The sequence below is a fragment of the Pleurodeles waltl genome, chromosome 4_2 (genome assembly GCF_031143425.1).
Source record: "Pleurodeles waltl isolate 20211129_DDA chromosome 4_2, aPleWal1.hap1.20221129, whole genome shotgun sequence".
Classification (NCBI taxonomy): Eukaryota; Metazoa; Chordata; class Amphibia; order Caudata; family Salamandridae; genus Pleurodeles; species Pleurodeles waltl.
The window spans coordinates 418,053,956-418,070,001 of NC_090443.1; the positions used below are offsets into that span (position 1 = coordinate 418,053,956).

The window sequence follows — 16,046 nt, forward strand, 5'->3', positions numbered from 1 at the left end:
CAAATGTCTTGGTATTTTGCCTTTCTCTTATCTTGATCTCCTTTCCAAGTTGATTCTGAGTTGGAAGTTTTGTCCACACTTTCATTCAAATTAGAGTGCTCCTTTTTCTTTCTGCTTTCCTTAACTGCTGTTAGGTTTTCTATCAGTGTTGAATGCACTTTTTTGGCTCTAGAATCCACAGAAGCAATTACCTCTGAAAAGCTTTTTCTTACAAGGCATTGTACCTATGCTCTTTTGGCACAGGGATGATCTTTTTCGGGACTAACTTGCTTAATTCTATAACTATTAGCAGTGATTCCTCAACCTCAGACTGAGGCAGTCTCATCGACTGTTAATCTCTCAGCCTCTGATAACCCCAAATCCTTTAGGAAGTTGTCCTTGACTTGTGCCATGATGTAGAGAGCCTAAAACTGTTTCTTTATTTTCTTTACAGTTTTTGGCTAAAATGTGTCACAAGCTCAACAGCCTTCAGACTTACGGTTCCTGGGTAAGCATTGTTTACATATTTTATGTATGTCTTTTTTAGTCAATTTGTGGTGACACTTAGGACAGAATCTAATAGGTATGTTTTCCATCACACCCTGCCTCTATATTGAAATGACTCCCCCAGCAAACCTGCCTCCTAGTCTTCTTCCATGTGTCAGTGTCCTTATTATCTCGTCAAATAATTCTGCCACCTTTGCACTCTGCCTTTCTTCTTATGTTCTTGATGTCTGTACTTCCCATGTTTGGTGTCTCCTTCATCTCCCAAGAATTCTCAACATACAGCTCTCAATCTTGCGTCCAAATCCAATAGTCGAAATAAATATCTGAGGATGGCGACTACGCATTAGGGACATTGTGGGTTTACATGCAGCATCATGGTGAGTCATCATGATTTCTCCAGTGGTTAACAACAAGAATGAATGAAAAAAGTTTTAGGGATACTGAAGGCATTTCCAGACCCATTCCAATGGATGGTGGAACAATGTAGAATATGTGAATATAGTAGAAATACACACTCTAAAACAATCTTTTTCCCATTGGCAATGATCTTTTTTCCTTTGCTTTAATATTAGTGCTCTATTTACATCAGTTCGAAATATTCATCCTAAACACTGCTCAATATAAATTATTTTCATTTGACTACTAAGTGTTATGTTTTATTGGCCCCAATAATAATGTAAAATTTCTACTACCCATAACAATAATCTATTTGTCGATTTAATGAATACAAATTATACTTTTCTATTGACTCAATCATAATTATTTGATGGCCCTCAAAGCTCATCTTCCACGCTACTACCAAAAACATAATCTTATTTCCAGACAATTACTTTTGCCATTTCATCAGAACGCAACCTTCCCTTCAGCCAAGAACAGCTTTTTCTTCCTCTGTGTTCTAAAGTAATGTACCTTCTCTAGCCTTTGGCTGAAGACCCCAAATCATGATGAGACAACTGCACTCGCGCTTGCCAAGCACCACATCCCTGCAACGACTCGACTGTTCCCTTCGTTGTAAGGAGGAGATGAATACTCCAAGCTCTCCTGTGGGACAACAAAGTATTGCTGGAAGCAGACAACCACTTAAAGCCTTAACTGAAAGGTATACCACTTTGTTCACCGAATACTGAAAGGTCATCCAGAGGCGTCCTACATTCTCCATCTTGAACAAGACCCTACGCTACGAATGTGCTCTTAGCTGGTGAGCCAGCACATGAGCTGGGTAAGCAAATGGGGAAAGTGTGCGGAGGACGTAGGTGAATGAGCCAGATGGGGCATAAGAACAAACAGAATGCTAGAAGGTCTACCACTCTTTACAGATACCTTTTTTTTGTTTCTTCTGCCACTCGTGCATTGATGCCCGCTTCTGTTGCTGGAGCGTCAGCTGCAACCGGTAATCTTGGCCCCTCTTTATTCTGCCTATTGGACTCAGCCGCTGAAGGCCGGTGCTCCCCATGTGCCGAAGGTACTGCCTCACTCGCCTCGTGGTACTCGCTCTCTGTGCTTTCATTGTCTGAAACATTCTCGGCAGTGCTGGAATCCTCTGAAGATGTGGATTCATACCTGGAATTGAAATGAAGAATGAATTTTGGCCCTGAATGAACAGTCTTCACCAGGACTGGACAATTATGGGAGGAGTGCTATAACGTGTAGTATTTGAGCATTTCTAGTGGGCTTATAGAGGAGGGTGCAAGATGAGTGATTTTCTACAGGTGCCGCTATCATGGAGAATTTGAAAAGCCTTAATCCCAGAAGTCCGCCATAGTGAGCTACAGCACAGAGCAGAAATCAAAATACTCTCCGCTTCTAAATTACATAACTGGCAATTCAAAACAAAATAAAATATACTGACTTGTACAAAAAACTTTATCAATCATTTTAAGAAGAAACCGTTTACCAAGCAGCTATGCTTGGATCTGTTATGAGGCGTTTTGTTTTTTTAAATTTAGCTCTATCTTTATAATTAGCAACATCAACTTTGGCACGCCCAACCACTCAGCCCTTTTATTTCTCTCTCTCTGCTTCTGTAATCAAATCTCAATCCTCTACCAAATGAAGTTAAGACTCTTATCCAATGAGGTCATATTGAATGATGGGGCTAAAGTGGAAGGACAGTCATGATAATGTCAGAAAGAAAAAAGCATTTGCCGTACCCTCCGTTCACTCCAACAAACTGCAGACTCTTCTTGGTACTTGGCGAATCTTCCCCCTCCTCCTTTCGCTTCATGATGGATTTGACGTTCACCTGGGATAGAGCTGAAATAGTAGACCAGCATCAGAATAAGGCATCGAATCAAACAGGACTCTAGAAGAATGACAGTAAGGCTCAGAGCGAAAGGCTCAGCATAGTCTTTTGTGAAAATACGCCAGCTGTGAATGGGGCTGAAGACCATCTAGCCTGGCAGAGAAGGAAAACAAGCACAGGGCTTGTAAACATCTACCCATGTATCTTAAAAGGTGAGTGCAACTTGGACAATGCTCCAGATCATTTGCCCTTGTATCACCTTTTGTGCAGGAATTTTGAATGGGTTTAAGAACGTTCACACTTCTGCTAAGATGGTAAGTGAATACTGAGCGAATCTTGTGGTCTTGGTATAGACATTTTGCAAGATATGCATGAACACGCATCAAGGGGCATTTAAGGAGAGCAGGAATTGGTTGCAAGTCACCCTCTACAGAGCCTTACAACTTGTGCCCACCCTGTATCCATCTTTCTTACCTTGGTCTTCCTCATTCGGACCAAGTGTGGGCCTCTTTGACTCCCCCACCAAGGACTCTGAAGCTGCCCCTTGGGAAGTGAATTGGGTATTTTGCTGTGCAGATGCTCGTTCTTTGGCAGCTCTAATGACGTCCGGACAGGTAGAATAAGGCACTGCCAAGGAGGCTGTGGGCTGATCTGTGGAATGTTAGGGAAAATTACATAATGCTTTTTACTAGAAAGCAATAAGGACTCACACCAAACAAGAGTGGAAAGATTCTCTGTGGGATACTCTGAAGGTTACAGTTTTTAATAGTTCCAGTAAGGAAGAAGATCACGTTCATGCGTCCACTGACAGGATCAGTGCACAGCCTGCTGAAGACAGTTTGAATTACTGTAAGGTATGACAGTGTGTTAACATGGCTGCAGCAAATCTCAGTTTCATATCCTAGTAATATAGTTCAGAGGGTCACACTGCCTACAACAGGAGGGCTAGTCTCATCTACCGGTCACAGATTTGAATCCTAGAAAGTCCCTCAGTGATTAATGTCCCTGCTGCAGACATCTCTCTCTCATGTTACCTGTTTGTTGCCTTAGATAGGTCACAGCCCTGCTTGTCTCAGTATGAATCCTTGTAAGGTATGTCAGTGGGTTAATTTTTGCTACCCCAAAGATCTCTATCTAATCTGTTTTTCACAGGTTTGAATCCTTGTAAAATTGCTCCATGGGCGACTGCCCATACTGCAGATGGGTATCATGACTCTCCGGTGTCACTACTAATGCCAGTTCACACACAGAATGACATCAGGCAATGCACAAGCAAATGATCTCTGACTGGCACTAGAATCTTTGGCCATACCAATCATCGACCTTCCAAGTATTAAAGCGCGTGTACCGTAAACAACAACAGAACCACAAATACAGTATGTTACACTTCATAATGCCAACCACACTCATTTTTCCCCACAAATGTATAATGAACCAGGAGGGTCAGTTCAAGAGCCTTTCATCTTAATTTTTAGTTTTTGGGGGATAAAAAAAAAATCCCCATCTGGAGTGTGCCCTGGTCCTGAGCAGGCCCCAACAATGTTTTTCACAACAGATCAGACCGGTATACGAACCATGAGACAGATGGTGTAAATTTGGGTCTATGGACTGCTTTATAAACCACTGATCAGATATAACAATTTCTGTATTTCAGATTTCTCAAGCAACTTACATCAAGACAAGTAGTAAGACTAAGAAGGCCTAAGTTCTTTCTAAATGTCCAATGTGGTCTAATTCTGTTCAGAAGTCTTTAAATATGTTGAGATTGAATAAAATACATGGATTACAATAGATAGGTGTCCTAATATAGCTATTAGGACACCTATCTATTGTCACTTCCCTTAACCAATCTCTATTTCTGGGATGAATCTAATTTTCATGTATAGTTCTTAGATGTTACAAGAAGATGTAACATATGGGACAGAGATTTTAACAATCCAAAAATACTTTATCCATTGACAAAGCGAGTTAGCATAAAGTACAAACTGCCAACACTGAAAAGAAATAGTCACATTCTAAGAAATTATGCGACATAGTTTCATGACAGCCTTTCCCTTTTCAAATCATTTTAGCTAACGCTTTCAGCTTTGACAAATTGTTTTATCTTCACCTTCTTCAATAATAAATTCATGATTTTACTAAGGCACCATGTGGAAGGAGAGGTGGGGGAGCAGGAAAGGTAATCGGATGATATGTTATTTCAAGAAGGCAGGAAGGGGCGCTCTAGCCAACAGAATGCTCTTGTAATGTAATGTGAATTAGGATAGGTGCTGTTAGCTTATTTGGGCTCAATATGGGCATTCAACTTCAGGATCCATATGAGGTTATGGGTGTTTTATTAAGGTGCAATTCAAATTGATGTATGAGGAAACATCTGCACACCTTTAGTATAAAGGTTACATGTCCTTTTGTAATATATTGGGAGATTTGGGACATAGCAGTGATTACCTTTTTCTCTAACTTACTATTGTGATAACATATTTTTACTATGTCGAGGTGCTACCCTTTTAATGAGGTTGTATGTGCGTTTTATGTCTTCTATGCCAATCGACTGTTGAATGAATGGAAGGATAATATGCTACTCTCAGGTTTGTGACATAAAAATGGTTTAAAACAATAATGATCTTGACAGAGGAAGAAGAAAATCTATGCCACAACATTTTTTATAAATTGTTTTTCTTCTGTCAATCATTTTTTTTTAAATACATTTTAAAAAAGATGTAACGTGATCAGGTTTTCAATCTTCAGAAAGGCTCCCAGCAGGGAGTTGGAACGAAGGCAAGTGGTCACAGAAAAAGCTGTAAAACAAATTGTGTTTGTACCATTTGCGTGAGTGCTGGCCTGCTCTTGTGTCAGAATTCAACACTGCACATACATCTATCTCAGAAAAACAGTGAAAAGTTAGTTGTGGTTCTGCAGACACAAAACCAATCAAATTAATCAGATATGATATGCAATGAACAACGCTTCGTAACTCGCGCCCCCACCATGGTTTTTACTTCGTTCTCTGCCTTTTGTCCATGTACCTTTGGCAAAAGATTGTCCTCAGCTTGGAGGGGGGGAGGGGCGAGTGGTATGACGTGTCTGTGTGCTACACAGCATAATTGGTGAATTTATTTGTTTTTTGGGTTGTGTGTTCGCTGAAGCAGAACTAATCTTTAACCGTTTTTTAGTGAACATCCGGGTTTTTAAAACGTTATACTGCATTCACCTATCAAATATCCATTCCATGCTGCAAACAGCCTTTGGCTGGGTGCAGCAGGAACTGGCCTGGTCTCAACATTAAATTGCATCAGATTATCATCAATGTCTTCCATGTTTCATATTCTGTTACATATAACTCCAGAAATCGTTTCATTAATCAGTTTTAAAAAAACAATCCCAATGCAACCTTTAATTCCGCAAAATAATGTCAGGCTGCTGTCATGGTGACCATCCCTGAGTACTCTATCTTCAGCAAAGGTTCGCCACAAACTAGCATTTTCTTGAAATGGAGGCAAGGTGATCGGACTCTTTCAGTCACATCACTACATGATTTATACCACCACATAATTCATTTTCCGACATATTTTCCTATTAAATTTCTTTGTATAGATAGATCACATGATTCCTTAAAATGCTGACGATAGTCAAGAAGAAAAATTATACATTTTTGACCTAAATCTTTACAGTGACAGAATTACAACCATCATCAATAACATTTGCAATAATAAGTCCACCGCCAACAGGCATTGAAGCTGGACATCTAATCACACAAAATAGATTAGTCTTCAGGGCTTTTCTAAACGCGGTATGGTCAGACATAAGCCTACGTTTTTGAGAAAGACAGTTCCATAAGAAGGGTTGTGCTGAGAAGGCTTTTCCTCTTCTGCTTTGGAAGAGAGACTAGAGTGGCCAATTCTTTGGTTCCAAAAGGATTAATCTCTGCCTTGGTGGAGATGAGTGGTAGGAAGGTGTTACAGGTCCACAACTATGCTTCTAAGAGGAGACTACAGTTGTGCTCTATTTTGTGTAGACCCAATGTAGACGTGGGTGTCATTGGTGTAGGAGAACATGCTGGTGAATCCCAAGAGGTGCTAAAAAAAGGAGGGTCGTTAAGATGCTAAAGAGGGCACAAGAGTGGGGGAGGAGCCCAGTGGTACTGTCCAAGCTGGGCTTCCTGGGACTGAAAGGGTCTAAGTGAAACTTGGTGGGTTTAATCATTTATGTAGGATTTAAACCATTTCAATGTGGTGGCATCAGCATGGACAACCACTGCTGGCTTCTTTAACACAAGTTGGTGTAGCAACCTCTTGAAGGCGACGTGCAAGCCCAGAATGTTCAGTAGATAGCCTGCTGCTTTGTCCACACATCTCACTAAGGGCATCATACCAGAATTCTAACAGGGTTCTTTCTGTTCCATGTCTGGGGTAGGAGGGATGAGGGACAGTTGGCCGCATCCAAGTGATTTAGTATTTGGGAAACAAACATTATTTTCAAGATTCTTGCCCAGGACTGGCAAGTAGGTGATAATTGTTTTAGTTAGTCACGATGGTGGGATTTAAGTGTGTCTCTTATGCATCTTTTTTCAATAGGTGGATGCCTTGTTTTAAAATGATTAAAAAGAAACAGACTGTGGGAGCGATAACAGGCTCCCACTGTTTAAAGAAGCCATGCTGAAGTAGGATCAATGGGGGCATCTTTAGTTTCTAAGTTGGTAACAAGCCTTCAGCTTCCTTTAGAGAGGAAGGCTTTTCAAGAGAAAATTATATCCATAACTTGACAAAGAGGGATGCTGTTTAATACCATGCGTTAGTTTATTTGTCTATGAAAGACAGGATCCTCACATATTTGAGCTTATATTAAAGACTTGCATAGCAACAAAGCATAGACCGATTTAAGACCCCACCCCCAGGTTGACATTAAGATCTGATAACCTTTCACCCTATGGTTCTTCTTTGCTTCCTTAGTGGCCATTTTACACTTTCTAATTATCACTACATATGCCTCGCTATTGGCTGGTAAGCTGTGCTTGTTCCACAGCGATTCCATCCTCAAATTGGTCTGTTTCATTTCTTTTAGCAGACAACTGAACAAAGGGGGTCCAGAGGTTTTCATCCTATATTTATATGGGACAGATGTTACCATAGTGGTCATATCTGTTAAAAGATACAGGAAGCTTCTTTATGAGTGAGCTGTTGACATCCCTGAAGCGTAAATATCCCTCAAGTCTATCCACATGGAAGCATTATAAAATTTAAGAGGATGAGGAGAGGGGGGAGTAAAGAGCAGAAAACTGACCCAAGTGATCTGACCAAATGCACGATGGTGATGTCTGAAACTGCATCTAGCTTGTGGTTTTGCCATGCGCGAGGGAGTACAATAATTGATAGAAGCCAATTTCATTCACGGTGGTGCTGAAGAGACAGATAAACTCGTAGCTTCTCTCTGTTGTCTTCAAGCAAAAGGTTAAATCCTCCCAGTAAATAGCGGCAATAGCAACAGCGATTTACCAATGTTTTACTGGATTTCAGGCACAGCTACATATTATTGATTAGTTATTGTCATCCCACCAGAGGGGAAAGCAGTCAGATTGAGTGACTCCCCCCTCTGAGACCTTGGGCTTTATCTTGATGTAATATGTGGTAATCTAGGGGAACAAGACAGGCGTTTGCAACTACATTTTCAGGAGTTATCCAGGTCTCAAGAAGACAACAAAATTCTTGTTTCAAGAGGTCTGTAATGTCTGCAGTTGATGCTGTGACGCAGAACTGGTCTTCAGCATGATCTATTTTATTGGGCAGGGTTAGGTGGGGTCTTGTGATTTGCTGTTTTGCTAACAACAGTCTGAAACAGGCCTTTGGATCAGTGTTAAGAGCTTTTAAAGCGGCAGACAGCTCAGGGATGATGGAGTAGCAGGCACTTAGATCAAGAATATTTGGAGCCCAGTTCACAGAAAAAAGCATTAGCAAACCCAAGCTTTGGCCATGGCAAGAGTATGATTGTGTTCCTTTCCTGAATACGCATGCATGTCAAAATAATGGCAAACATAAAAGAGATAGTCCCAGCAGCCCAGGCACACCAACCCTGCCGCAGAGGTGGACTCTTTTCCGGGACGCTGCAAACGTTCATGCAAAATGCTGTCACTCAAAATGCAAGACAGCCAAAGAAACATCATGTGCATATTTAGCTCCAGGGTATGTAAAATCACCACTGTCGATTGCATGCAGGTGTTCCAAACTGCTAGTACCATACAAATTGCCACTTCTCTGAGTCATCATAATGTATGCCTGTTTACTCACCTTCTTAGTATGCTTTCTCTGCCTGCAAACCTACCCCTCTCATGAATATCCTCCAACAATTTCGTCTCTATGGCCAGGAACTACTCATGCAATTGACTCTACTTGCAGCTTGATTTTCTGCTGTTGGTATGTGAGAGCCTTTAAGGGGCCATATTACGCTTATGCAGACCTTGACCATGTTTAGTTGTTGTCCTAAAATCTATCTCAGACTGACTAACCCCGAATGTTTAGAAATATGTTGAATAAGTCCGTAAATCACCCTTATGCAGAATTCCATCATTTAGCAGTTGCACTTTGATAATGAGCTGCTTGTGAATTTGGAATAGGTTCATGCTGCAAAAGATCCAGCGATCATTCAACTAAAGAGCGCTAATATAGAATGCAATCCATGGAAGGGCTGTGCCACTTATGGGGCAGCTTATTATTCTGATAAAATAGGCACGCTTCTGATGGAGCAGCTCTGATGGAAGAGCTTTACTGTATGCAACAACGAGAGGGACAAACACAAGACGAGGAATGGACGCCGTTGAATAAGAGACAAACAAATGAGAATGACAATAAAGCCAACCAATAGTAAGCAACAGATGGGCTCTAAGCCCACTGCAAGTTTTTGTATGATCCACAAAAGTCTTTTACCTACAGGCGAGACTTGAAAATTGGGACATTGGCGATTGGAGCTGAGGAACCTACTTTGCTGGCATAATATCTGCAGTGAAAGAGGTAAGCTCAGAGGCAAATAGAGACATGATTTCTGGACTCCTCCCCTTGAGTTTCTGAGGAGGGTGCGTGCTTCATGTCCGAATCACATGCCACCAGCAGACTGCCAAAAAATTCAGAAAAAATAAATACCAAGAAAGTGCATCTTATACAGAAGACAATAACATGTTTGTATGCTCGGGTCACATTCAGCACGAGAATGAAGTCCCGAGATGCAACAGTGGCCCCACGGTGCATTCCGCCAGTCTAGATGTTGCATTTTCAGCTGTGAAAGCTTGAGTCCTTATCCCCGAGCTCTTAAGTTACTGTTGACTTCTTGCAGACTCGTAGGTACACCACGGTCTTGTAGTGAGGGGATGGCCCTCACACTGCATGAGTTTATCTTTCTCCCCTGCACCCACTGGTGGAAAAGAAAGACAATGCAAGCACACTGTACAAAAATAAGATTGTTACCTGAAGATACACAATAAGCAAAATAAATCTGACTTGGTACAAACTTTTCTTGGGTTTTGGATAGAATGATTCCTAGCCTTTGGGCTTAAGGGAGAAGGAATCTATAGATTAAGATTTAAATAAACATTTCCAATATCTTGAACCATTGCTGCAGGTAAATAATTCTCTTATTTGGAAGAAAATGGTTAGAATGCACAAGTCAAAAGGTATTTGTGACCTCGTAGCTCTTACCCTTCTGGTCATCGGGGGTCTTTTCTGCTCCTCCCAACTCCTCGCGGTTCGATGTGATGCTGATCTTCTTGACCATGTGGAAGATATTGCTGGTGTGGTTGGCTGGCAAGGGGAAAGATGTCTCCATAACTTCATCAGTTCTATAGATGGCAAAGTGTGGAGAGGTGGCTGAATCACTCTGGCCTTCGGGTTCCTTGGTCTGGAAGGTTTTGAAGCTGACATATGATTCTTTGGTCTCCAAACTCTGGGCCCTCTGGGGTTTCATGTCCATGCCAGTAGCAGTGCTGGCAGCAATCTCAGGCTCCCGTGGGGTCTGCACCACTTTGACTGTGTCCACCTTGATGGGAACCTCCTTGTGCTTCCAGAGGATGCCCAAAGGAGGCTCAGTTGAGTACACTTGCACACCCACAGTCCTCTGGGTACACTGGTGCTCTTGGGAGCTCAAATCTCTTCCTCTGGAATGCTCTGCAAGTGCCTCCTGCCATGTTACACTTGTCATGCTAGTGGCGTCTGCCATTTTTGGCTTGGCATCCTGCCCTTTGTCCTCTGTGGACTTCACCTGCTGGTCCAACTTCTGGTGGGCCACCTGGAGCTCATGCAAAGCCTTCCTCAGTTGCTTCTCAAGTACAGCTATCTTGGCTGACAGTGCTTGGATCATCTGTCGCTGCTTGTCCACCTCCACGTTGGTAGCCACAGATGATATGCCTAGATCTTGCTCCTTCACAGAGACTCCTAAGCTCCTCACCTCTAGTTGACTTCTTACTTCTTTTTTTCCCTCAGTCTCACTCCCTCTTCCCATCTCACATTCCTCTGTCCCAATACATACTGACTTTGTCTCTTTCTTCAGAACTGGCTGAGGGCTCTGTATCACAGATCCTTCAGCTGTCTCGCATCCTGAATCATGCCTGGAGCTACTGTGTGGTGGTGGAGAGCCCACTTCATGGCGACCCCGGTCAACCTCTTCCTCTGGTATATCGATATACAGCTCACCTCTGGACTTGCTCTTACCATAACCAAGATGGCCCAGGAACCGCTGGCTCTTTAGTTGCACGCTGAGCTGGCGCTTTTCCTCCTGCAGCACAGATATCTTCACCTGCAACACTGGAATCATCTTCACTTGCTCCTCCAGCTGCTTGAGCTTCTTCAGTGCTACAGCCATCTGCTCACGGACATGCTGAAGGTGCCCTGGGGTTGGTGACACAGGTGTGGACATGCCAGAGCTCACTGGTGTGTACACGCCAGAGGCCCCAGACTGTGATCCATTCTGGGAGCACATCTTGGAGAATGACTGGTTGAGGCCGGCACCAACCAGTGAACTAGTGGATCCTGACCGGCTGCCATGCAAGCTCCCAAAACTTGTCAACCTGGCTCTGCCACCATCACTCACATCACTATTGTCCGCTTCAAGCTTCTTCTTGGCATCGAGCAATGTTTTTTCAACCCTTGCATTGAGGCCACTTATAAGTGGTGGGCGGTTCTCCATGCCGTATGCGGGATAGAATCCACGACCACAGTAAGAAAAGGAGGAGTGCCGGCTGTCCATACTAGCATTGGAGCATAAGGACTCGGTCGAGGTCCACCATGATCCTGTGTAGCCCCGTGGAAGGGAGCTGAAGCGTGGCTTACGGTGAACTGGCACCCGTTTGATTGTGTGGCCCTTTTCAATGTCATCAACATATTTAAGGAAGTCGAGGTCCAGCCGGTAGCCATAGGGGGTCTCTACTGAATAGGGCAAGCCCTGGTCCTTCCCACTGAACACTGTTGGGGATGTTGGGTTGGAGTTCCCTAAATGAAACAACACAATAAAATGACAAAGTGTGAGAGCAAACAGAGAATAAAAACAATTAAAAGCAATTGGATTAGAGCTGCTACATGAAGACATAGGTGGACGGGATGATCCGGGAGTTATTCACTGATCACTCTAGCTATGAAAAATATTTGTTAATATCTTTTAATCAACAAGGTTAAAGTACTAGCTGCTTACAGTAGCTTGAAATTTCTTTTTATCGGAGGTGTGGATGCAAATTAAAACCTATAATAGTGGTCCCATTGTAACATGGGGGCATTACTGAAATGTAACCCCCGAGACTTGGATGGTATTTTGAAACTAGTTCTTTCGCAAAAGGCACTGGAACTGGATATGTAGGCAGAGATTACCCCACGAATTCACTGCATTTGGAGGACGTAATCCAGCACAGTGTCATGTTGCAGTGTCTACCAATTACACAAAACCTAAAATCCCTTGAGGTGCACTGCTCGCAGTAGCACACATGACACCACATATTACATAACAAATGACACCATTAACGACATCATTGGTGACATCACATATCACATCACCATTTACATGACTCATATCATCACTCCAGCTGCTGAAGGACACTGCAGCACAGTCCATTCGGCACAAACATGGCCGTCCCTACCTGGGTCCTCGAGGGGGTGCAGGCCTTTGGCTAAACTATGGGACAAAATAAAGGGGACTAGGAGCAGAGACCGCTTTGTCAGTTGCTTGGAGGCATTGGGCCCAGGATCTGACCTTTGGGTCATTCCTACACGGAGGATAAATGCTTGCAGAAGCCGGGGACGACTTTGACTGCTAAGATCGTGGTCTGGCATTTAGCCAGGTGCTATACGTATAACCCGGACACTGCACTCCTCCCAGACCCCTCTCTACATGGGCCCAGCTCCATACCTTTACAGGAGTTTAAGTGATGTATTCAATGATGATGTAATATTTGGTGCTACCAGTGATGTCATACAGGATGTCGTGTGTGATGTTTTCCGTGACTGCATACGTTAAGTCATTGGCAGTGCATGGCGGGAACTAAGGTTATGTTCGCTGATTAATGTCAACGGGTTTTAGGTTTTGTGGTGTAAACACTGGACCACAATAACGTTATGTCTTATTATGTCACCGAACTACTTCTAATACAAACTTATTCTTAAATAAAGTTTTTTGTCAGCGGCACATGTGTACACAGACATAAAACACACACATACATACACACACTTACTCAGATGCGCAAACACAGACAGACAAATAAGGAAATATCATACAAAAGCAATTTCCTTTCGTGCTTGTGACAACAAATGCAGGCTTTTGATTTAAAAAGTACAACTATTTAGTTAGGTAGTATTTTTAGCATAAATAAATCTAGGGTAATTCTACTTACCTTACTGCATTTAACCCTATTAAATTGTAGATGTTAGTTACATAGTAGCATGTAAACTTTTTAATTTAAAGCAGTTTTTCTCTAAAATAAGTTATCATTTAAAAAAAGCCATTTCAAGACAGAGTTTTCCGTTTTTTCCCCACTGATGCTTAATAACGTTAGGTAAAATTACTTCTGAGGAGATTTAAGGTTATAGAATGCTTAAAGGTTTGCTGTTTGCAGTGCACCGTTGTGATTTTGATTTAGTTTGATGTTTACCTGTTTTGTCACTAATAGCAATCCAACCCAAAAAATGGGTGGACATTTTACCACAAACACATAAAAGTAAAAGCACTTTAAGAGTTTTTTGCCTAGAAGCTTCCTTTTTAATTTCCATGAAGCGTTTCCTCTTTTTTTTCTGATCAGATTTTTTGTAAGTGATTGAACTATTTTTAGTAGGCCATACACTCCAATGGCATGGTTTCATGTGTATCTTCTTGAGCGTAAGTATTTGGGGACTCTTATGCTATTCTTTGAGGCTGAATACAATATGGGGTTGCTTGTGTTCCCAGTACCTGGCCTGGCAGCTCAGGCTGAAGGGTGGAGTAGGACCAAGTCCCTGTTAGAGTGGCACAGCGAATGAAAAACAATGGACTGAAATGTGTCCGGAGAGATCGTCTGTAGCTGAGATTAAGCCAAGCATTCTATCCATCACTTTAATGAATGTTACTTTAAACACCCTAAGTGCGACAGGCATGCCTAGACACGAGATGCATGCTCACTGTGCCACAGGACTCAACCTATACCTCACTTATGAGGCCAAAATAGGCTGAAAACTAGGGTTCCTTGTGTTCTATTGAAGCAGGATCAAGACTGATTTATATATGGCAAGTGCCTGTCTAGAGTAGATCAGTGGGTGAAAAATGATGGACTGGAATTAGGCCTGAGTGATGACCGGGACATGAGATTAATTCAGGCATTCTTTTCGTAGGTTTGTTTTTTGTTGCACTAGAAGCAAAGTTTAATTTATGTGTCTGTCTTCTTAACTAAAAGTACCTGATGTTTCCTACCTGCCATGTGGAACATAGTGAGACACCAGATATGCATCAACCGTTCAGATCAGAGAAAGTAAACTGCTTTAACACACCTGACTCCTCCAATACCCGAACTCAAGATTTCCCTCTTATGAGCATTCCAAGGATATTTTTCATGTTTTCTTTAGAAGGAGGAATGCATAGATCAAAGCAGGGGGCGGCTGGCCAGTGGAAGATGGAAGCAGGATGCAGGAATTACTGATGTGCTACTTATTATCTACTGAGATTACCCTTTTCTTTCCCCCTTCTCTGCCAGAACTTCTCGAATTAAAAAGTAAACCAATCCCTCCCCCCACAAAAATCTGCCAGCCGCAAAATCTCATGCTCCCATTTAAAAACGCTTTTAAAGAAGGCAGAGTAAGCTGACAGAATTGGCATCCCAATCCCTGCTATCTTTCTACCCTTACCATCACTCAGTGACCTACTGGAGTTTTTTCCCCTGACTCAAGGCATGTAAACTACAAATCAGTCGAATAAATGCAGAGCCGTGCAGTTTCTGAGCTCCCTAGCTCATTGCTGCTCTCAAAATGGGCGACCGAAGCAATTTTACATCATTGACAACTCCTCAAAAGTTTTCAGGAAGATGAGAACCTAGCATGGCGAAGTCGTTCCTTCAAAGAGATTTTTTAAATTGTTAAATATGTTGTTAAGGACTATTTAAAAAGTTGGGATAGTTTGCCAAACTAGCTTAGAAGAATTTTAAAAAGGGTACCATTGTTTGCATTTCAAATATTAGTTTAGCGTTTTAAGCAGCTTGGATTGTTTGCTGGGAAGGGTTATTGGTGTGTGACTTAAATGAAACGGTGTTTTAAAGAATTGGGCCTGTACTCTGCACTAAATACACTTCGACAACAAATTATGCTTCACAATTTCGAGGGCAAGGTTGAGGGTTATTTTGTTACACACAGTTACTTATTAGACGACAGGTAAGAAATGTCTAGATTTCACCGGAGGGGGGTTGTGATCCAAACACGGAACAGGGACAGTCGATTGGCTTAGCTAAAGTAGTTACCTAGAAATCAGAGCATGTAGAAAACAGTTCTGAGTTTCATGTGACAGCTTGCTGTATTAGGCAACCCTTTCAGCCTCATTACAAGTTGTGTGGAGAGGTATTTCCTGTTGAAATGTGACTCTGTACAATTACAAGTTTTAATAGGTGATCGAAAAACTAAGCAGTAATACAGCACCTCGTGATGTCACACCTGGACCTATCGTCAGCTGTTCTAGTAGGTGCAATATCCTAAGTGAAACAGGGCACAGACGTTTGGAGGCACATGCAGTAAACAGCCTGGGAATCCTGGTGAGTCAATATTCCCCATTCCAAGGCCTCACACTTCTAATTGCTGGTAAATGAAGAGGCACCATCACTGGGTAAAGGCAGTTCTGGCAT

The 16,046-nt window shown here is 42.3% G+C and overlaps 1 protein-coding gene across 4 annotated transcripts in view; it reads right to left on the reverse strand.

Annotated features, from left to right (window-relative positions):
* Window positions 1-16,046, reverse strand: part of KANK2 (KN motif and ankyrin repeat domains 2) — a 228,012-nt gene that overhangs the window by 30,100 nt on the left and 181,866 nt on the right. For 2 of the 4 annotated variants that reach the window (XM_069231640.1, XM_069231641.1), the window contains 4 exons: window positions 10,411-12,195; window positions 3,203-3,379; window positions 2,637-2,739; window positions 1,807-2,046 (listed from right to left, as the gene is read on the reverse strand). In XM_069231640.1, coding sequence (XP_069087741.1) covers window positions 1,807-2,046; window positions 2,637-2,739; window positions 3,203-3,379; window positions 10,411-12,195 — 2,305 coding nt within the window. The remainder of the gene's footprint in view (window positions 1-1,806; window positions 2,047-2,636; window positions 2,740-3,202; window positions 3,380-10,410; window positions 12,196-16,046) is intronic. The other 2 variants (XM_069231642.1, XM_069231643.1) reach the window with 1 other exon arrangement.